The sequence below is a fragment of the Pleurodeles waltl genome, chromosome 3_1, assembly GCF_031143425.1.
Source record: "Pleurodeles waltl isolate 20211129_DDA chromosome 3_1, aPleWal1.hap1.20221129, whole genome shotgun sequence".
In the NCBI taxonomy this organism is placed as follows: Eukaryota; Metazoa; Chordata; class Amphibia; order Caudata; family Salamandridae; genus Pleurodeles; species Pleurodeles waltl.
The window spans coordinates 153,484,246-153,506,145 of record NC_090440.1 but is presented as its reverse complement, the minus strand read 5'-3'; the positions used below and the strand labels follow the sequence as shown (position 1 = coordinate 153,506,145).

The 21,900-nt window shown below is 44.3% G+C and overlaps 1 protein-coding gene across 3 annotated transcripts in view; it reads left to right on the top strand.

The window, feature by feature from the left end:
• Positions 1–21,900, top strand: part of LOC138283857 (mucosa-associated lymphoid tissue lymphoma translocation protein 1-like) — a 977,541-nt gene that overhangs the window by 804,404 nt on the left and 151,237 nt on the right. For all 3 annotated transcript variants that reach the window (XM_069222019.1, XM_069222018.1, XM_069222020.1), the window contains one exon: positions 10,003–10,130. In XM_069222019.1, the coding sequence (XP_069078120.1) occupies positions 10,003–10,130 (128 nt within the window). The remainder of the gene's footprint in view (positions 1–10,002; positions 10,131–21,900) is intronic.

The window sequence follows — 21,900 nt, the reverse complement described above, 5'->3', positions numbered from 1 at the left end:
TTGGTTCCAACACAGAACCTTCACTACCTGGGAGCTATACTAAACACAGAGCTCCAAAGAGTGTATCCTTCGGAGGAACGACTATTATCAATAAACAGGAAGTGTCAACACCTGTTAAAATCCGACGCACCTACGGCCCGTCAGGTGACATCGCTGCTGGGCTCCATGGCATCATGTATTTTCATTGTCCCAAATGCCAGGCTGCACATGAGGCCCCTCCAAGAGGCGTTGGAGAACAACTGGAGCCAAAGGACAGGTCGCTGGGAGGACAGAGTGCGGCTACCGATGGCGGCACTTCAGTCATTGCAATGGTGGATGCACAGACCTCACCTGTCAGTAGGTGCTCTGTTTCACCAGGTAATTCCATCCGACATTCTGGTAACGGATGCGTCTCTTCAGGGATGGGGGGCTCATCTGGGTCCCCTTCAAGCTCAGGGCCTGTGGTCCGACAAGGAAAAGAAGTACCACATCAATCTGCTGGAACTCAGAGCGGTCCATCTGGCTCTCAAGTCTTTTGTTCCATCGATTCAGGGGAAATCTCTCCTAATACAAACGGACAATACAACCACAATGTATTATTTAAACAGACAGGGGGGGACGAGATCCCTACCCTTATCTCGAGAGTCCCAAACGATATGGCATTGGCTCCTGGCCAGAGGAATGTCACTTACAGCGGTTCACCTGCCAGGTCAACAAAACGTGGAAGCAGATTTCCTGAGCAGACACCTAGAGGACGCCCACGATTGGGTCCTACACGGCGAAGTCGTTGAAGACATCTTCGCTCAATGGGGTCGGCCTCAATTGGATCTCTTTGCAGACGAAGTAAACAAGAAATGCCCAGACTTCGCATCCAGGTTCTACCGTCCGGGATCTCGAGGGAATGCCCTGTTGATCGACTGGTCAGGGATATTTCTCTACGCCTTTCCACCGATTCCCCTCATACCGGCAGTGATCAACAAACTTTACAGGTCCAGCACCAGAATGATTCTCATAGCGCCACAATGGCCCCATCAATTCTGGTACACAGATCTCCTCAACCTATCGGAAAAACCTCACAGGAGGCTGCTGTGCAGACCGGATCTTCTGAGCAGGATGGAGGGCAGGGTTCTGCATCCCAACCTACCCTCTCTGAGCTTGACAGCATGGCTCCTGAATTCCTGCAATATGGGCACCTAGGGCTCTCGCAGGAGTGCATGAACATCTTGAAAGAGTCCAAACGACCTTCCACGCGGCGTTCTTACGCTTTTAAGTGGAAGAGATTCTACATATGGTGCTGTCAACAAGGTCAGAATCCCATACGGGCTCAGGAGGATGTCATACTGTCTTACTTACTTCATCTGGCAAAGTCCGGTCTGCAGGTATCATCTATTAAGGTACATTTGTCTGCCATTACAGCCTATCGTAAGTCACCTTCTCAGGAATCCTTCTTTACGAAACCAGTAGTCAAGGATTTCTTAGAAGGTTTGAAAAAAGTTTTCCGCCCATTCAGAGACCCTTTCCTCCATGGGAACTGAACATAGTATTGTCAAAACTTATGGGCCCTCCTTTCGAACCTATACACAAAGCCTCTTTGCAACACCTTACGTGGAAGACGGCTTTTTTGGTGGCCATTACCTCCGCGAGGAGGGTCAGTGAAATTCAGGCTTTGTCTTCCAAAGAACCGTACACAGTTTTTCACGACAATAGAGTGGTTCTGCGGACTCACCCATCTTTTCTACCGAAGGTGGTGTCAGAATTCCACATCAATCAGACTATCTCTTTACCGACTTTCTTTCCCAATCCGGAGACTCCGGCAGAGAAAGCATTGCACTCATTAGATTTGAAAAGAGTGCTGAAATTTTATTTGGAGAAAACAAAATCGATTAGACATTCCAACCACTTGTTTGTAAATTATGGTCATTTGAGGACAGGAGAGGCAGCATCTAAACGATCGATATCAAGATGGATAGTTTCTTGTATTGTTAATGCTTACCAGTTGGCTAACAAACAACTACTAGCTAGGCCTAAAGCGCATTCCACAAGGGGAAAAGCGGCTACTGCTGCCCTCCTTAACAATGTTCCAATATCTGAGATTTGTAAGGCTGCTACATGGAAGTCTGTACATACATTTACTAGGCATTACTGTTTGGACTCAGATGCAAGAGCAGATGCCCAAGTGGGGCAGGCCTCTCTGAGAAATTTATTTGCATGATACATGTCTATTAGACAGTCCGCAGAGTTTAGGGATGGGCTTGCTAATCTATTCAATGTTTATGACTATTGATGAGGATCCCCTGGAAGAGAAGGATAAGTTACTTACCTGTAAATCCTAGTTCTCTTCCAGAGGTATCCTCATCAAAGTCATAAACAACCCACCCTCCTCCCCGGACGCACGTCTCCTAGAAGTGCAGGACAGACTGTTTTTCGAATCAGTTTCACAGATTGTCACCGTAAAAAAGTACTGACCTAACTGTGAACCAACTGTCACCTTTCCTTCACCCCTGAGGCATGGTGGGATACTGGAGGTGCTCAGGGTCTTAAAGGCACGGTGCCAAAGTTTTTATGGTTCTCCTGTGTTAACCTGCATGCAGCCTATTGGCTAAGAATGCTCCATTGTTTTTCAATGCAGTTTATTCTCTTTTTTCTCTGGATATTACTGCTGCTTATTTCCCTAAGCCCAGTTTTGGGGGCTTGGGTAGATATTTATTCTCTATTGTCATTTTATAATGATTTAAAAAAAAAAAAAACTTAATAGAAATAAAGCATTTTAGCTTGTTTATGATTATAGCCTGCATTGCTGTTTTACACATGTATATATGAGTTTAGTATGAAAGATATGTCTACTAAAAATGCTATATATATTTTTTTTTCGTGCATATTTCATACTTTATGGGTATATATTTTATATATGCTCCGGGGTCCCCGCACAAGGGCGGGAATATTCAATGTTTATGACTTTGATGAGGATACCCCTGGAAGAGAACTAGGATTTACAGGTAAGTAACTTATCCATACCTGCCAGTATAGTTGAAATCACGAGACATGAAAGAAGGACGAATGGTGCAACTTTTCTCTGTCACAGGCAACATGAGACGTGCATCACAGAAACTAAAATGGTATTCTCTTGACATTTTCTCACTTCTTTATGGTATGTTGCTTTATTGTCTTGACTAGGGAATCAAAATTGTGCAGAAAGGAAAACCCTCACCCACAAAGTGTGGCATGCTTCATTATTGGATCCTCCTTTCTAGCACTGGAAAACTTTATTTTTGTGTTGTCCGGGATTTGCATAGCACACAAGTGCCACAAGCATTGAGGGTTCCAGGTGGACCTGTATTCTTGGTTACAGAGGTGTGCGTTTGTAGTATGACTTAAGTGAGTGTAGTAATGTGTATTGTTCCTACATTGACAATATAACTTCTGCCTACACAATATCCTTATACTATCATGTCTAGGGTAAGACTATCTCTTCATGTCTCTTACTCACTTTGAGTCTTGACCAGAAGTGTGCTATTGCTAGGTGGATCGAACGCCTCTCCATAGCAGCCTGCTTAGGCTCAGGAGGACTTGTTTTTTCTGAATTCTCTCAGTGTGTGCAATATCCAGCTCCTTACACTTCTTGGTAGTAAGTTGAAGGCTGTCTGAGAATGTCTTTCTACCCCATGCGTCAGATGTTGTGAGCTTATCTATATTTGAAAACTGTGGTAGAAATCCTGGGGTAGACTCTCCAAAGTTTGCTAAAAAGCATTTTCAGAAAGACTAAGGACCTTTGGGTTTGGTAGAAATGGTATTCGTCAAGTGAGATGATGTCCTGTCCACGCTTAGATGCAGTCCTATTGACAATAGTACAGTTGTAATACAGTCGATGGAAAATTCACAAGAGTTGGTGTCTGCCTGACAGCCAGCTTCCCAGACATGAGGGAACAGCGCCTTACTTTACCTTTAGTTGCAAGAACTGATTCCAGTCCTGAAGCGCCTAGAAGCCAAGTCTGCCTGCTGAGAGAAGAAGGAGCCTGCCAACCCTGCAGGATGAGTCACTGACAAGAAAAAGCAAGGTGCAACGTTACCTTGGTTATGTGGGGTCAACCACAGGAGCAGAGGCCAGGGGAAGAGCAACCTCTGCATCAAAGTGGGTCTCTGATTCTCCAGTGCAATTTATGTTAGGAATCATGAAGTTATGATATGACCTGAGCTACTGGGCCCAATCTGTGAACCTGTGGCGTGATCTGATGCTCTGAGATAGATCTGTGGTGTGAACTGAGCCATTGAACATGATCAATGAAACTGAGCCCACTTAGTCCAAATTGTGAAAATGCATCATGGCCCGAAGCCACTGCACCTTCACGCAGTTGCAGAGACTCCCAAAGCTGCAGTGCGACCTGACACATCAGCATCTTTGTAACCATGGTCTGCCATCCATCCAGCGAGGCCTGTTGAGACCTTACCATCTGCTCAAGGCCAGCCAGCTGAGCCATTGAACCAGCAGTGAGAAGATCCAGGTCTCACCTGAGCAGCTGTCCGTAACCGCAGCCCATTACCCAGATTATAACTGTTGAGTAGGCCTAGCGGAACTGCAGGCTTCCTGAGGAGTTTGTCACTGCTTTCCATTGTTACTATGAGCGTCAAGTGCTGAAGGGTTGTGTTGGAGTGTATCTTTTAAAAGCAATATTAATATCAAAAGCTTGCAATATATTCTGTAATGAAGCTGCAAAGAAAATGTGTTAACGTAGAAAATAATGCACACGTTTGAAATGTGCCCACGGGGAGTGGCTACCAATGTATACGAAGATTAATGAATTAATTATGTACTCATGTTTTGAATTTGTATTAGCATATTATAATTAGAGTAATGTATTAGGGGTTTGTTAACTAAATTACTAGGCCTTAGTTTAGCAAGGGTCTGGGCCTAGCTGCCTGGTCTCATATTAAACTGTGTTTTTCCTAACGTGCAATGTGCTGTTATCCTGAAGGACACGAAACTGTACTTTTCCAGAAGCTAGATGTGTGTGTAGCCGTAGTAAATTATTTCTCATGGGACCCGACTTGCTCAAGGAGACATTCTTGCTGATTGCAACAGTATAATTCGTAACAGGTGCAAGGCTGCCTGGAGTAGGAGAAAACAATAGAGCTACTGACTGGAGCGTAAAGTGTAACTTTTCTTACCTGACATTCCAACCGATGAAGATGTCGATAACTTGGGCCAATCAACGACACGAGAACTGTGGTTTATGGAAAATTCTAGTGAAATGCGTGGAGAAGTATTGGACAGAGATAATGATGCGCAAAATATTTTCCAATAAGGAATTAGGAGAAAAATAGGCAATATTGATTTAACCGCATGACCCGAGAAGAAATCAGCCATTATTGGACATTCCACTCCAAGCCACTCTTTGCCATTTTACTGAGGCATTTAGGCCATTCTTTTGAGACTTTGTTGTTTATTCTTCCTGATACTTTAACCATCCCCTATTCGTTCTTACCTGATACTTACTTCTCCTCCATATGAGGGAAGAGCCTTATTCCTTAGCTAACGCTATACTGAGACTTTGCCCTGTCCTATCCTTGCTGATGGCAAATCGACTGATGTCCTGAAGACGAAGATTGACGCTGTTTGCTGATTCGTTGGATGTGTAACTATCTGATGAAAATTGTAATTGTCTGTTTGCCTTTCTCTCTAGGTACCACCTGCGCTTTTGATAGAGGCCATAGTTAGATGTTTTCCAAATTTGTGTTTTCTAAATTGTTTTGCATGAAGTCCAACATGCTGATGCTAATTCGAGGTTAGTTAAGGTGTTCACTAATATCTGATGCAAATAGACAAATGACTGAGTTCTTGCTTTGTTGAATTATGCACTACTGAGACTTTGCTAAGCTGCTTCTTATTAATGACGTGTTAATGCTGAATGAATATTCTCTATATATTGATTAACTGTGTTCTAATAAATCTGAGGAGTTACTCATGAGATGAATTGCTAATGAGATTAAAGGAAATGACTTTAGATTGTAATGAATAGGGAAATTAATATCCTAACACTTAACTAAATTGGTGTAGTTATTCATGATTGAAAGGTCATGATTTGTTCACTTTATTGATTCTTATTAAAGGTTATTGATTAACTTGTTGATTAATTACAGTGAATATTGATTGGGTTATTGATCTATTGATTTTGTGATGTCAAAAAGATATTGCGTGCTGGGAAGTCCCCGAACGTGGTCCAAAGGTTCATCGACCTAGGCGTGTCTCCTTGTAAGTTTACTTATCTAGGTTCTGACGCGCTAACAGTTGTACTTGGCCAAGTTTGAAGAGCCATAGTAAGACACGTTCCCCAAGCAGCAAACCTTCAAAGAGGGTCACCATCTGAAAGAGGAAGACTCCCTGTTCCAGTGGTGCCCCTCTTTGCACAGTTTCTGCCCACGAGGTGTAAGGGCGGATGCAAAACAACAGTTTTTTTAAATGTCGATCATTTTCTCTTCCTGAGGAGGGGAGGCATGTGAGGTTGTGGGGCGATGGCTGTGCACTCATGATCCCTAAAGAGGAATCGATCAGCAAGAGGCACTGTTGGAAAGGGGAGGCTCTTCTGATGAAAATGTTTGCCAGGAGCAAAATAATTCTACCACACGTGAACTGCAGTAGGTTCTTGATGTGCCTGTGTTGTCCGGTGCGTCGATGAATTTAGCGCGCTTTTGGCGTGACTTCATCAGTTTGCATAAGAGCACCTGGCTGTCAACGCGGAAGCTTCCACATCCATCCCCCGGCGAGGGCACAAGAGGAAGTAGCCTCCAATGCTTATGTTCATGTCCTCCGCAGTGAGGAGGTAGTGCTGAGGACTTGAACGTCTCATCCTTCGCACAGTTGGGGTTAAAATGGCATTGACATGCAACTCTAAAGGAAAGTTTCATAAAATTACTTCCAAATTAAGTATGCTATCCACTTGCTCTGGGTGAATTTGGGGTGTTGAATACCACTGTATTTCTTAACTGTTAAAAGATGTTTATGTAAAATTGGTTTGCTATATTGTAACAAAAAATTTCACTCTTAAATAAACGTTTGTGTAGCAAATAGTGCCTTGACACTATTTCACAGTGATCAAAATGCACGTGAAACATGCAGCTGCTTGAGAACGTTATGTGAAATGTAGGGGGAGTAGAGAATTTTTCATACAATCAAACATATATAATTTGAAGACCCAATGCAAAACACAAAAAACACCCCAGGAGCCCCTCGGAGAACGTTTTACATAATCCTGGGGCTTTAGTTTGATTATCTGTGCTATGTAAAGTCCAAATAGGAAAGCTAGTGAGTAATGTTACCTTTCTGGTTCCTTCCCTCAATACTCTCTCTGTATGCTCCAGTATATGCTTCCTCCTGCAGGAAGAGTTTACGAAGTGCATTGCGATCATAGGCACTGCTTCTTGGATGTCCATCAGGACAGACATCTCTAAACGGTTTCTGGTTTGCTTGCAAAATGTTTTCTAATTTGCAAGGTAGGCATCTCGAAGATATGCAAAACACATTGTTTTTTTTATGCTGCTTGAATTACTTGTTTGTGGACGTGACATTGTTCATCTCTGTGAAGCTAGTCAAAACCAGTGCACCCTTGGTTTTTTAATTATTTTAAAACAAGGTTAACAATAATTTATATACAGGCACCTTTAAGCTCTGGACGTCAGTTGTGAGGAAATCCCAGAATTCGTGGATAAAGTATCCTTCCCCATTCAGGGAAGTATAGAAATAGCTGTCAAAAGCAATGCTTTCAGTAGACAAATCATAGACGGATCACAGATCTGGTCCTCATGCACAACATAAAAAATATGACAACACACAGTCTCCCCTCCATGGCAGAGCCACAGAACTGCATCATACCGATCTGCAAATGTACTTTGGCACCCGCAAGGTGCATGAATTGTATATACTACTATTGCTCCGTTCTATGAGGAGGCCTCTTGTTGAGCTCAATGAAATGGCAAGCGATCGTCATGTTTTGGCCCAACTTTGCATTCCTGTTCGCTGTACGTAAAGAAACTTCCGAAGTGGTACTTTGTTTGTGTAAAACCTTCAGTGGCACTGAGGCTTAAAGTTTCAACCCACAGGGCCAACTGGGATTCAGTAAGACAATGAAAACCCTGGGTATCCCTACGTCTAATTGGGGTTAAAGGGACCATGAGTTTAACGAAACAGTGCATTCAGCGTTTTTTGTTAAATGCAACTTTCCCCCAAAATCTGTCTCTTTTTCTATTTATCCCGGTCTCCACCTATAGCTCCCCTTTTTTCTCTGTCTCTAATACCTCTCTGTCTACCTTTGGTTCTCCGTAGCTATCTGTCTTTCACCCTTTATCTGTCTCTAGCTCGAATTTAGTGTTTCTGTTGATGTCTCTGTCTGCTTTATGTTCCCATTTCTGTTGTAATTTAACTATATTGGTCTATCTGCCCCGATCTGCCTCTATATTTCTGTGTATTGCTTTCTATTTATTTGTCTTCGTCTGTCTTAATCTCTGTATATTTGTTGTCTTCTATCTTTCTTAATGCTCGTGTCTATATACCTTTGTGTCTCTGTCTCTTAACTATATCTGTTCTTTATCTGGCTCTATCCCTCTACTTCTGCTAGTCTGTCTAGCTTTATTTTTCGTTCTCAGTCTCTAGCATCTGCCTCTGTGTCTGTCTTCTCTGTGCCGGTCTTCTCTTTGATGTTTTTTTTTCTAGCTTTAATATTTTTCTATCTCTAACTCTGTATTTGTCTCTATCTCTAGCTATCGATTTCTACCTCCATCGGTCTCTAAAACTGTTCTTTTTTATGTGTTTCTGTATGTTTTTCTCAAATATCCTACCTGCCTTTGTCTCTGTCTTATATATCGAACTGTTCCACCTGTTTGTCTCTGTGGTATCTTTTTCATCTGTCTGCCTCTTTGTCTCACCTCTGTCTGCTTATCTGTCTCTCCCACCTCGTTGCATCAAACTTTCATTCACTAACCATTCTAGGTTTACAACATAAAATAGCAGGTAAGTAACACATTTTTGCTTTTTCACTATTTAAAACTGGAAAATCTACTTTTTATGTAGTAGTTGGTATGCTTTTCTAGATATTAGCAACATTTTTATACTTTATAAAAACAACTTAAAAAATTAAAAACATTTGAAGATATTTTTTTGATATTTTAACATTTAACTCCTCGGATGCTGAAGATGGCCTGGAGCCATCCTCCGCACCAGTGCTTGTGTGCTGAGGATGGCTCCCAGCCATCCTAGCACCCGAGGCAGGCAATCCCTCTTGTGCGAGCAGGGGAGCAGATAAGAGGTTTTTAACTCCAATCTGCCTCAGTGGGAGGAGTAGAAAGCCCACTAGACACGAGGGAGTTTTTTTTTAATTGACACAAGGTGTGAGGGTGGCCTGCCTACACATCGGGCCTAGACTCCACCTCCCTTACCTCCAATATGAACTGGTGGCCTGCCTACACATCCGGCCTAGCCTCCACCTCCCTTACATCCAATATGAACCCCAACAGCACACAAATTTATAAAAAACAGGATACCTCTTTGAAAAATGCCAAAACTCTGGTAAAAAAATATTTTTGATTCAGCTCTGTTCCTGATAGCCGGGAAAATAGTGACTTTTCATGAACTTTATGTTGATACCATTTTTAGGAGAGAAAAAAAAACAGAAGCTTTATTGTGAAGCACTTTTTTCATATTTTTCCCCAAAACCCACAATTTTGCTATATTTTGGCAATTTTTATAGTTCCGTCCATGGAACCCAACAAACTCTTTAGAATCCTCAGGATGCTGAAAAAAAGGACACACATTTGGTGTGGTTACATTATGTGGAGGAAAAACTATGGAGGCCTAAAAGCAAACTACCCCAAATAGCCAAGAAAGGGCTTAGCATTCTAGGGGAAAAGGCCTATCTGCAAAAGGGTTAAAATATCTAGTAAAGAAAGGATTTTTTTACAAATAAATCGTAACAATAAAATGTATTACAACAACTAGGACATAGCATTGATACTAACACGTTGTCCATTTCTTTCTAGGAGTGAAGATGCTGAGGCGTATGAAGTACAGGATGGGGAGTTGAGCTCCGGAATCTTTATGAAGTATCTGAAGAAGCATATTCTAAAGGAGAAGAAAGTTAACCTTGTGCTGGACGATGTTCTTGAAGGTACAACAATGGAGGTGTGGTATCTTTAGGAGCCTTTATATCTAGGTTCTTGGAATAGGTTATCGAACATTAGCAGAGATCCTACTGTTTAGACAGTATGAACTATTTATGCTCCCCTTGAGCACCTAACCACTTTTTTTCAGGAGGGGCTGTTGGAAAATACATCTTAAACATCTAATTGGGACCTGTGTCCGGTGTGATGATACCTTCTAAGAGGGTTGGTCCCTTTGGAGGAAGATTTCTATTTACCCTTGTATTCCCCAGTGACTTGCAATGGCTTGGTGGGAAAGAGTAGCGTTAGCAAGGCTTAAGGAGAATCCTTGGCAGCCTCAGAACTGTTTCCTGTCAAGCTATCAGTTCCTTGCTGTTGGAGGCGGCACATTCTAGATCGCTGAGGCAAGACCCTAGCCAGGCAGAATCTGCCACTCCCATCAAGGGTGGGTGAATTCCACTCACTGTATAACCTGTGCTCACCCTTGGGTAGCTTGGTGCAGAGCAGTCAGGCTTATCACAGAGACAATGTGTAAAGCAAAGAAACAGCATTTTCTCGCCACAACTACCCTGCAATTCACAAATGAGCATTCACACACTGTGTATGTATAAAAAGATTGTATTCAACACCCACATTGTCAAAACAGCATGATTATAATATAAGTCTGGGCTAATACTTAAATTAGCAATAGAAGTCACAATATGAGGCCTGACATTGTTAAACACTAACTACTGTATGTACACATGAGGAAACCAGTGCATTCCCTCCCCGCACCCACATGAGTTGCCAAATGTTCTTAGCACAAAACCCACCCTAGAATTCCCCACAAACAGGTTAACATGTAAGTTCAGTATGCACTCCAGTTCCCATTGTTAGCAGCAAAATATACATAGAAGGTTTAACAAACATTCACGTAGCACTGTAGCTGAAGCGGCACTAGTAAGATGTAATGCCAGCTGTAAGAAATCCCTGACAGGATAAATGTGACTAGCAGAACCACGGAACTGACTTCACATTCACTGGCACTCACTCATGCACATTTATTCTGCAACATCGTGCAGTGCCACAGATATCAGTTGGCACGTGAACACACTCACTCTGAGCAGCATCAGCATTGGCTTCAGGGCAAGCTGGGAAGCCTGTGCCTGCTTGCATTTTGTTTAAATTAATTTTTAGACTCACTACGCATGCCCCTACCCAACCCCTTCAGTATCAAAGCGAGCTGCGACTGGGACACCCACATGGGGTGCTTCCCGGCATGGACAGGGTACACCTTTGTGTACCTGCTCTGCCCACCACCAGTCCCGCCATTGGGGCTCCACGGGAAAGACATAAGGCAGCTGAGGAGTGGCACATGCATAGGGACTGCCACCCTGTGTGCAGGCGCGCTAGCACCCCTGAAGGTCCATCCCATAGGCCTAGGACATGGTTAACAGGGTCTTCTAGAAGGCAGCACACCTGGTGCACGTCCCCTTAGCATCCAGGGCCGTACCCACCTGGTTATGTGGTATATCTGTTTCACAAGGCCCACCTGGGTACAAGTAGGATGGGCGCTCCCACTACCAGACAGTGGGGAAGTGCCCAAAGTCCCAAGATCACGCACAGTCATCCAGCAAACAATGGGATAAAGAAGCAAAAAGTTTCAGGAAAATACCCTCAGCAGAGCTATGTCCAACACTTGCCCACTACTCACATTTGCGTTGTGGCTCTAGCATGAATTCAACATTTTTGCAACCTCATTGCAATTTCATACCAGATGTCTGTGAAGGGCCTGCAGGTGTGCCTGTGGTGTTTGGGATTGGGGCATGACTCTAATTCATCCTATAAATATGCCCTCATGCGCCGGAAGACAATCCGAGCCCATGAAGCGAAGCAGTATATTAGCAAACACTGAAAGAAGTCAGGGACCCTTTGTAAGTTGCTCTCGAAGTTTAGGGTGCGGACTTGCTCTCGTTCTCAAAGCTGCTCCAGAAACAGATCCTCTTTGCAGTTGAAGTCCAAATCTAATAAGAATCATACAATGTCAAAGCGGTATTCAACTTAATTTTGCCACTCTTTGTCCAAGGATTCTTCAGGAAAATGTCAGGGTACCAATCTATTTACCTCACGATTCCAGACCATATAGCTGATTCCACAACTGTCCCATTGTGCCCCTAATTTTTTGGTCATCTGCAACACCACAGGCCTTTGTGGAGGCCATGCTGCATATTTTTGGTACTCTTCCAGTTCCCTCTTGCTGGGCCTCTGGTCTGGTTAGTGCTCGCCTATCCATCCTCCGCTCCATCTGTGCCCCTAGAACCTGCCTTGGGTTCTGCACCAACCACTGGGTAGATTTCTCTTCCAGTTCCAAAATCTGTACTGGTCTGTCTCCACTGACGCTGGTCCCAATACTACCGGTGCCAGAAAATGGTCCCAATACTACCAGTGCCAGAGGATGAGCCTCTGCTGGTTCTAGTGTCTGACCTCGAGCCAAATCTGCTTTGACCCCAACCAAGGTTGTGCCTTTTCTCCACTTTAGCACACCCAGGCATCGTACACTCTGATTCAGACAAAACACTTTGGGGGTCATTCTGAGGATGGCGGCTCCGAATGGAGCCGGCGGAGTGGAAGGGGTGCGACGGGTGCAGTTGCACCCGTCGCGATTTTCAGTGTCTGCATGGCAGACACTGAAAATCTTGGTGGGGCCCTGTTACGGGGGCCCCTGCAGTGCCCATGCCATTGGCCCCACGACACCCCATACCGCCATCCTGTGCCTGGCGGCCAAAACCGCCAGGAACAGGATGGCGGTATGGGGGTCGGAATCCCCATGGCGGCGCAGGCAGCGGAAAACCGGCGGTACACCGGTCAGAATGCCCAAGGGAGCACCGCCAGCCTGTTGGCGGTGCTCCCGCGGTCGTTGGCCCTGGCTGATTTTACCGCCAGGGTCAGAATGACCCCCTTTGTCTTCCACAATGCCTTCCTCAGAGTCTTCATCATCTCTTTTGGCTCGGATACTGATCAACCCAACAATGAGAATGGTAATGATGAAGATAATTATCCCCAGCACTACAGTGATGATATCTGCATGGGCTTGCAGGAGGCCAGTTGGTTGGGTACCTCCCCTGAAACTGAGTTGGTTTCACACCTTGAACCCTCAACAGAGGAGAGTGCATCATTTACCATTGTAATTAGACGTACAGTTGAAGTCCTTGAACTACAGCTGCTTTCAGTTAGTCAACACCCTCAGCCAGCCTCTTTTTAGTCCTTTTTCCTGCTTAATGAAGCCCTGACTGGCACTCTTATAGTCACAAGTGTGCAGCCACACTCTTGCCAACCAGTGAACAGTCAAGTGGCCAGGCTCTGGGTAACTCAGACTTTCTCACACACAACCTGACTCTTGAGAGTTTGGTGTTCCACACTTCCACCAGCAAAGTCAATCACAATGTTTTTTCCACTACCTCTCCAGACAGGGAGTCAAAAAAGATTGAGGAGTTCTGTAAGTAGGTGGTCTCTTTTTCAGCTTGAAGCTGAGGTCAGTCAATGTGCTGCCTAATAAACCGTTATACACATGCCCTATGGGACATGGGCAGTAACATCTTGCCGGCAGCTCCGGAGGAGTTTCAGGGCTCCTTGGCCTAAACCATTCAGGACGGTCAAGATGCAGCAAAATATGTCATAAGAGATGGACTGGAGACTATGGGCTGCTTAAGGCATGCCGTGTGCACTACTATGGTGCTCCACCACCATGCGTGGATAGGATCCCCTGCCTTTTCTGGGGATGTGCAGACATTTCTAATGAGTGTGCCTTTTGATGGATGCTGTCTCCAGTGAAAAGGCTGATTCTGCCCTTGAGTGCTGTAAAGAAAGCAATGCCGCAGCACATTGCTTGGGCCTTTCAGCTGCTGCCTGACAGTTTTTCAGCAGTCCTAGCCCTTTCAAGGCTACTCTAGGGGACTGACATATAGTCACTCCAAGACCCCACTATCACCGTGGCAGTAAACCCAGTCCTTTTGTGTCAGGGCCTGGGATCAACTAGACATTGTGCTGGTCACCAGACACCATTCCACTCAGTTCCCTGCTTCCGCGGTATCAGCCTACAAGCCGCTTGAGTTTGCCCTTAGCAGCGCACAGTCATCCTGTGGGAGGCAGGATCTCACATTTTCTTCCATGGTGGGAGGCCATAACATCCAACAGATGAGTCTTGCAGATTTCCAGCAGAGCCCTTCCTTTCCTTTCCAACCCACCTCAGTATGTTCTCACATCACACCAACTTTCTGAGGAGCACCTATCCATCGTGCTGCAAGAGGTGTAGGCTCTTCTGGAGCCAGGCCATTCAAGAGGGCACTGGCGGTGGAAGAAGTGACAGTTTGCCAACCCGCTATTTCTTTGTGCAGAAGAAGAATGAATGCTTTCCTCCTAGCTTACATCTTCATCCTCTAAATGCCTTCCTAAGGATGGACAGATTCTAAATGCACACTCAGGCCTAAGTTCTGTCTACCCTGGGTCTGGACGACTTTATGTCAGCCTTAGACCTGTAGCACACCTAACTTAATGTACACTGCAGTCCCACAGACATAATCTGCGGTTCAAAGATAGCCAAGAACATTTTTAGTTTCCTGTGCTCCCCTTTGGTTTTATCTGCTTCACAAAACTGATAGTGGTGGTTGCTGTACTACTCCATAGGTTGGAGATACCAATTTTCCCATATTTTGAAGGTTCAAGGTGGTCTTGCAGTCTGTCATAGACCACCTCCAGATAACAGTGAACTTTCTGATATCTTTGTAGTTCTCGATTAACAACAGAATATCACACGTGGCTGCTTCACAGAGGCTTACCTTTATTGGATTGCTTCTGGACACTGCAGTTCTGGGCCTTTTCTCTCTCTCTCTCTCTCCCTCTCTCCCTCTCTCTCTCTCTCTGTCTCTCGCTCTCTCTCTTTCTCTCTTTCTCTCTCTCCAGGACTTTATCCACTTTGATTCAGATTTGTCAGCTTTGATTCTGGATCACAGTGCAGCTCTGAGGCTTCTTGGCCTGCTGGCCTCTTGTAGCCTGCTTTTCCACTTCAGCAGGTGGCATACCCAGGCACTTCAGTGAGAGCTGATGTTTCAGTGACCCCAGCACCAAGGAAACTTCTCGGATGTCATCCAGGTTTCAGGGGAGACTACAGAAGATCTTCAGTGGTTGTTTCTATACAACAATCTGGCCAGCAACCGACCTTCCCCATTCCACACCCAGAGTTGATGATAGTGACGGATGTGTCCCTGTTGGCCTGGGGAGGTCGTTTGAGAGATGGAGGAGATCATAGGACTCTGGTCTCCAGTGGAAACCTAGCTCCACATAAATCTGTGGGAGCTGTGAGCCATCCACCTGGCATTGAAGACTTTCCTGCTTTCCGTCAAAGCAAGGTCAATGCAGGTGCTCATGGACAGCACCACTGCTATGTTGTACTGCAACAAGCAGGGTGGAGTGTGGGCCTGTGCCAAGAGGTGCAACGCCTCTAGAGTTGGCTTGAGCGTCAGGACATCTAGCTGATCATGAACCACTTGGTACCAATGCCTGGCAGATCACAAATGGTGGTTGCATCCTGAGGTGACACAGGACATCTGACAGTAGGGAGAGCACTAGCTGCATCTTTTCATCACTGTGGAGAATGTGCTGTGTCAAAACTCTTGTGCATTGGAGTTCCCAAGAACGTTCTCTCTAAGAGATGCATTCAGACTAGAGTGGAGCACAGGATTCCTGTATGTCTTTCTGTCACTCCCTCACCTGCCCAGAATTCTGAAGATCAGGAATGACTAAACCCAAGTCATCCTAGTGGCTCTAGATTGGGTCAGGAGAGTGTGATAGTTGGAACTTCTGGCATGAGCATCTGTCTGTCCGCTGATCAGGCTACCACTCCCAAGAGGATCTTCTACCACAGCAGCAGGGCAGGATTTTGTACCTGAATATGCACAATCTACTCATCCATATTGGGAGATTGAGCAGCTGCGGTTGACTGTTTTATCTACCTCCTGAGGGTGTCAATGTCATCCTTGGACCCAGGTGCTCCTTTACAGAATCTATTTATGCAGGGTGCTGGGATAAGATTGTGGCCTGGTGTGTAGCTCACAACATAAACCCACTACAAGCTAAACTGTCAAATGTTTTGTTGTTTGGTTTATCTTTGGTCCTGCAAGGTCTTGCGGCCAACACCATTAAATTGTATTTTTTGGGCTTTTTTTGGTTAGCCAGACCAAACGTTCTTGTTTAAATCAATTGTTTATGATGCAGTATATTAAAGGTTTGACACACATGTTCCCTTCCATACATTTTGTGATGCCACTGTGGGATTTTAATTTGATCTTGAACTGCTTTATGTGTACCCTCTTCAAGCCAATGCACAGCTACTCATTGCATCTTCTGACTGGCTAAAGCATCTTTCTTATTGCAATCACTTCAGCTTGTCTCGTCACTGAGCTGCAGGCTCTCTCAGTGCAAACATCATGTAACATCTCTCTCAGGCACACTTGTGTTGAGGACCCGAGTAGTGACTCCTTTTCTCATTGGGCACTCGTTACACACCCAATGTTATTTGCCCATTCCTCACCCTTCGAAAGAACAGGGTCGCAGCAAAGACCATTGGGTGGACGTTCAACTTTCTGTGGGGCTCTGAGTCTAAGAAAGGTGATGGGGTATGCAGAAAAGGATTCTGCTCTAATTTAAGTCCATAGTCAACGATATTTTAGACTCGGTGAGTTTGATAAACTTTCCAAACACTGAAGTAAATATATAATCTTTGCCGTTAAAACATTATTTGTGTTGTTAAAGGTTTTAATGGTGAATCTACTAAATCACGTTCTTAAAAATAGTTCCCTTCATTGAGTAAAGCCGGACAAAGAAAAAGAAAGTTAACAACTGAACAACGTAAACCTGATTCTCAGAAAGTTAATCTTAAAGGGCTTTTTTATGGCATACTGAAAGTACGTTTGCCTGCCTGACTCAGAATGAGAACTCACAAAGTTATACAGCTGTAGTCAGTCAAAATAGTTTTTGCTTACCTCCTTTTTCAAAATGCCTTTAGCCATACCATAGGATGGCTCTTTCTCTGAGTGTTATTACATTCCAAGACCTTTCAGTGACATACTCAGATTGGGAGACCAGCTATTACATATATTTTAATTGCAGTTTAATTACGCCCACAAAATGGCTTTTAGAAACCAGCACTAACATTTTGTTTCCTGTAGCTGTGCCTGATTACTGCAGCTTTTCTCGCACAATGTTGCTTTTAATAAACCATCTTCCAGTCTTATCTGAGTATAAGGTGTTGAATTAGGCTGAAAACCGAAAAGAACTGCATTATACCTAATCTAACCAAGGTAGGAGCTTGCCCAGAAAGTTATCACTAGCAAAACTGATAGCAATTAGGTGCACATTATTTCTAGAACAGGGTCCAGGAAGGGACCAACCAGTCAGATCACTAGCCAGACAAGACAAAGCAGAAAAAAGAAAGAACACTTTAGCGTTTGAGTTGCCTAGATGAACTCGGTGCCTATCTCACTCTTGAAGCCAAACACCCAGATACGTATACAATGTGTCCCTAATAATGGGCTCTCTTGAATAGTGAACTACACGTTTTTTTGGATGATATATTTTTGCCAAATATTACTATTTTACTTATTGAGAGGTTTACTGTCAAATTCTTTCCAGGACAGAGAGTAAACATTGCAAACCAACACCTGTCTTGTCTAGCAAGGCAGAATCGTATGCTTACTGAATAATTTGCACTACTCTGCACCATTACCTTGAGAGCAGGATAGCTGTTTCTTAATGAAAGATACGCAGATGTTCTACATAGAAAATGAAAAGCTGGGGAGCTAACAGCACCCGTGCTTGAGGACTCTGTGGATGTAGATTATTTTTTATACTAAAAAAACTAATATGGCATAGCCAACACAGATCTGTGTGTTATGATATAACTCATATGAAATAAATAAAGGGGGGATTCCCCAGTAATAACATACCTCCACGGCAGGTTTCTAATGACAGAGCAAATTGCTGTTTGAAAATCTATAAAACTGGTATGTAATGGTGTTCAACCTGAACCAGTATGAGTTTGTCAGCATTGGCATTGAGACTGTGCTAACCATCGCCTCCCTGGTCGCCTCAGAAATGTTTATTCATCCAGCTTTTTAAATCCTTTAACACCAGAGTAACATAATACTGCATCAACCTTATTCTATAACTCCTAGAGTGATGCGGCAACCCTTCTTCAATAAGGGTGCAAAGCGGGAGAATCCTAGGAATCTGGCATTGTTACTGCCCTTACACAGCTCTTATACAGAGAGCATATTCACTGCGACTAAAATGAGGTGGCCTGTTTAAAAATGGAGGCTGTTTGGGACTTAGGAACCATCACCCCTACGGTTTTCAATAGGCTCCCCAATACTTTCTCTAGATACAAGTCAACTTCTAGGGGTTCAGGGCCTTCTGCAGCGGTTTACATACAGCCACGCAATATATTTTTTCCATAGGTCAGCCCCAACATTATTGCCTGATTATATCGTCTAACTTCGATCTAACTGTTTATGGTTTAGAATCTTTCGTAGTTATATTGCATTAAGTTTGAACCATTTATTATCTTCGTCTTGTCCTTTAGCTTTACATACTGCTCACATAATCACCCTTATATTGGCTAGTTTCCTGAACATTATATGGATGATCTTGATGGAGAACTAATTTTCCTTGAGCCCTTTTTAATTCCCTTTTCTTAATCTCTTACCGATGTATTGTACTACTTAGAAATATTCCTGAATCTGAGATGACTGGGATCAGTCATTGCACTCACGTCTTTATATCAACCTGTGTAACTAAATGCTCTCATGACTGACAGCGAATGGAATGTAGAGGTTTTTCTTCGTCCAAAGTCAATGTACTGGACTGGAAATGAGTTATTGAGTGTTTTTCTACTATGGCGATTTGCGGTATACAAATTAAAGGCATCCATGATGTTTCATGCCGCGTTAGTGACGCACCTTTGTCTATTTTGCTGTGTTGCTTGTGCTCCCTGAGATATCCTGTTTAAAAATGTCTGGTACATTTAGGTTGCTTTTATCCTGCCGTATGTGAGCTGTCACTAGTGAGTTCATCCTTTAGCTCAGCAACTAGGGGCATTCTAAGAATTCCAGCCGTGAGATACTGACGCATCTTCATTCGTTAAGCTCCTCTGCAGAGCTATTACTTTGAAATTGACACCTGTTTACAGGCAATGCTTGTGGGACGGTTATGGATAAGATTCAGGAGCGTAACGCAAGCCTCTGGTGCAGGGACTCCCACCCTTCGTTGCCTCTCATTTAGCCTCAGGACTATGAATATCTGCGACATATGGCAGGCCTAGAATTCACAGACTGAGGCACTGTGGTATCCAACAACAGTATCTCTTGTCTGTATTCCTCTTTGAAAAAAATGAACGCTTCTAGTTATTGTAGTTTACAAGCACCTGAGAAGACTGTCCTAGGACCATCCGATGTTAGAAGGGACTTGGGTTTTTATGGTCTGGCCTGATAGCACAGCTGTCCGCAGACAATTATGTGAGTGTCGCATTTTGGGAGCCAGGAGTGCATGTTTGATTGTGTAGAGGTTGTTTGCTTTCAGGAAAAAAAAGGGCTTGCCTTCCACGCATCCGTGATAATTTTATTTATCCAGCTGCCTACACTTCAACTTTCTGAGGCACACAGGTGACATTGGGATGCTATTAAAGTGCCTTAGATAACTATATAATGTATGGTGTTTGTCTCTGACGGAAGGAAGGAAGTAATTCATCTACATGGGCTGTTAGGTCTGGCTTGACAGTGCGACTGTCTCTGACCTTTTATCCTACACTTGTTTGCTTCCACAGAAATACATACGTATTAGCATGCTATTTACTTTTAATGCGTCACATTACCATACAACATTCCTTTATAGTCAGACGTGTTGGCATTGCCAGTGCTTGTTTACGTGTGGCGTAACTACCTGGCTGTTAGGTCAGTAACATTTTAGGAAGGGAGGACACACGCCTGTCTGATTTTTCACGTTTGGTGTTGCACCACTGCACTCTGACGTCCAGCACCTCGTGCAGATCGTGATATAAGTACTGCTGGTTTTATTGTACAAAGTTCACTGACCCGATTCTCTGAGTGTGAGCTCGAGCGATGAAAGGCTTGCAATGACGTCACCTGCCATCCATGGAAATTGTTTACCAACAGCAGTGTTCCCAGAAAGCGCCTGTGTACTCTCGTCAGGGCAGGACTGCAGCGCTGCACCCCTCCCGAGAGCTCTTTCGCCCGGGCTTCCCAGCAGGGTCGGGTTGCTGCGCCCTTGGAAAACATTCCCCATGGTGACAGCCGAACATCACTCTGCATCCCTCGGCCCACTTGAAGAGCCTCGGCTGCGGATTGAAGCTGATACCGGCCCCACAGAACGCCCAAAACAGAAACGGAACATGAGCCGCGCTTGCTTGGCGTTGGCACACCTACGTATTTCGGAAAACTCGCACAGCAAATGCAGTCGTTGCTAACTCTCACGCAGAGGAAAACAACGTCATGTGCTGCGAGATCCGGCGGTCTTGCCAGTTGATGCGTCGATCGTGAAGCTTTTAGACACCCATGTTAATTCTCCGTAAAATAATCGGCCCCAACTAAAGGGCACGGGTTTGGCAGGAGTGAAGCGTGAAGTTATGATTTTTAAATCCACTTGCTATTCCTGCGCACCTTACTGGCTGTGTTTTTTTTTTAAAGCCAAGCAGTGCTGCTCTCCGAGCTCTGATGTAACCGTGATGACTGATGAGTGCAGGAATCGTGCTGAAAGAGACCCAGCAGCGTTTTTACCAGATGTGGGGAAGCCTCACCAAGCTAGTCGTCGGTCTCATCACAGTGAAACACCGGCAAAGCCGACAAGTCTCGCCTATACAAGATCTATTGGCTTTGCCGGTATGTTTTAGACATGTTGTACACAAGTGTGATTTCTGTTCAACATGGCTAAATGTTAGTGGGGTAAAGGAGAGTGGAGTGGATTGTTGTAGAGTGTAGTAGAATGTAGTATAGTGGAGTGGTGTGTCATAGAGAAGAATGTTGTGGAGGGAGTACAGTGTAAGAGTGGAAGGGTGTAGAATGGAGTAGAGTTGAGTGGTGTAGAGGCCTGAGTGGAGTAGTGTTGTGGGTGGCATAGTGTCGTGCAGTGGTGTAGAACAGAGTGGAGTGGTGTGGAGAAAGTTGCGTAAAGTAGGGTAGCATGCTGTAGAGCGGAGTGGAAAAGTGGAGTAGTGTAGATGATTGGAATGAAATAGAGTGTGTTTCGTAGAGCGTTGTAGAGTGGAATAGTGTCGTGGAGTGTTGTAGATTGAAGTGGCATAGAGTGAAGTATAGTATCAGGGTGGAACCGAGTTTAATGGAGTAGAGTATCATAGACTGGTGTATCGTGGAGTGTAGTATCGTAGATTGTAGTGTCATAGAATGGACTAGAGTGAAGTGACATAAACTACAATGGTGCAGAGTAGACTGGTGTATGGCGCATTGCTTAGAGTAAAGTGATGTAGAGTGCAGTGATGTAGAGTAAAGTGGTGTGGAGTAGATTGAAGTGGTGTAGAGTAAATTGTTTCAGAGTAGAGTGAAGTGGCATAGAGTGGAGTGGTTCAGGCCTGCGTGCAGAGGTGTAGAGTAGAGTGGCGTAGAGTGCAATGGTATAGAGGAGAGTGATGTAGAGTGCCATGGTGTGCAGTGCAGTGGTGCACAATAGAGTAGAGTGGCGTAGAATGTAGTGGCATGGAGTTGAGTGGTGCAGTAT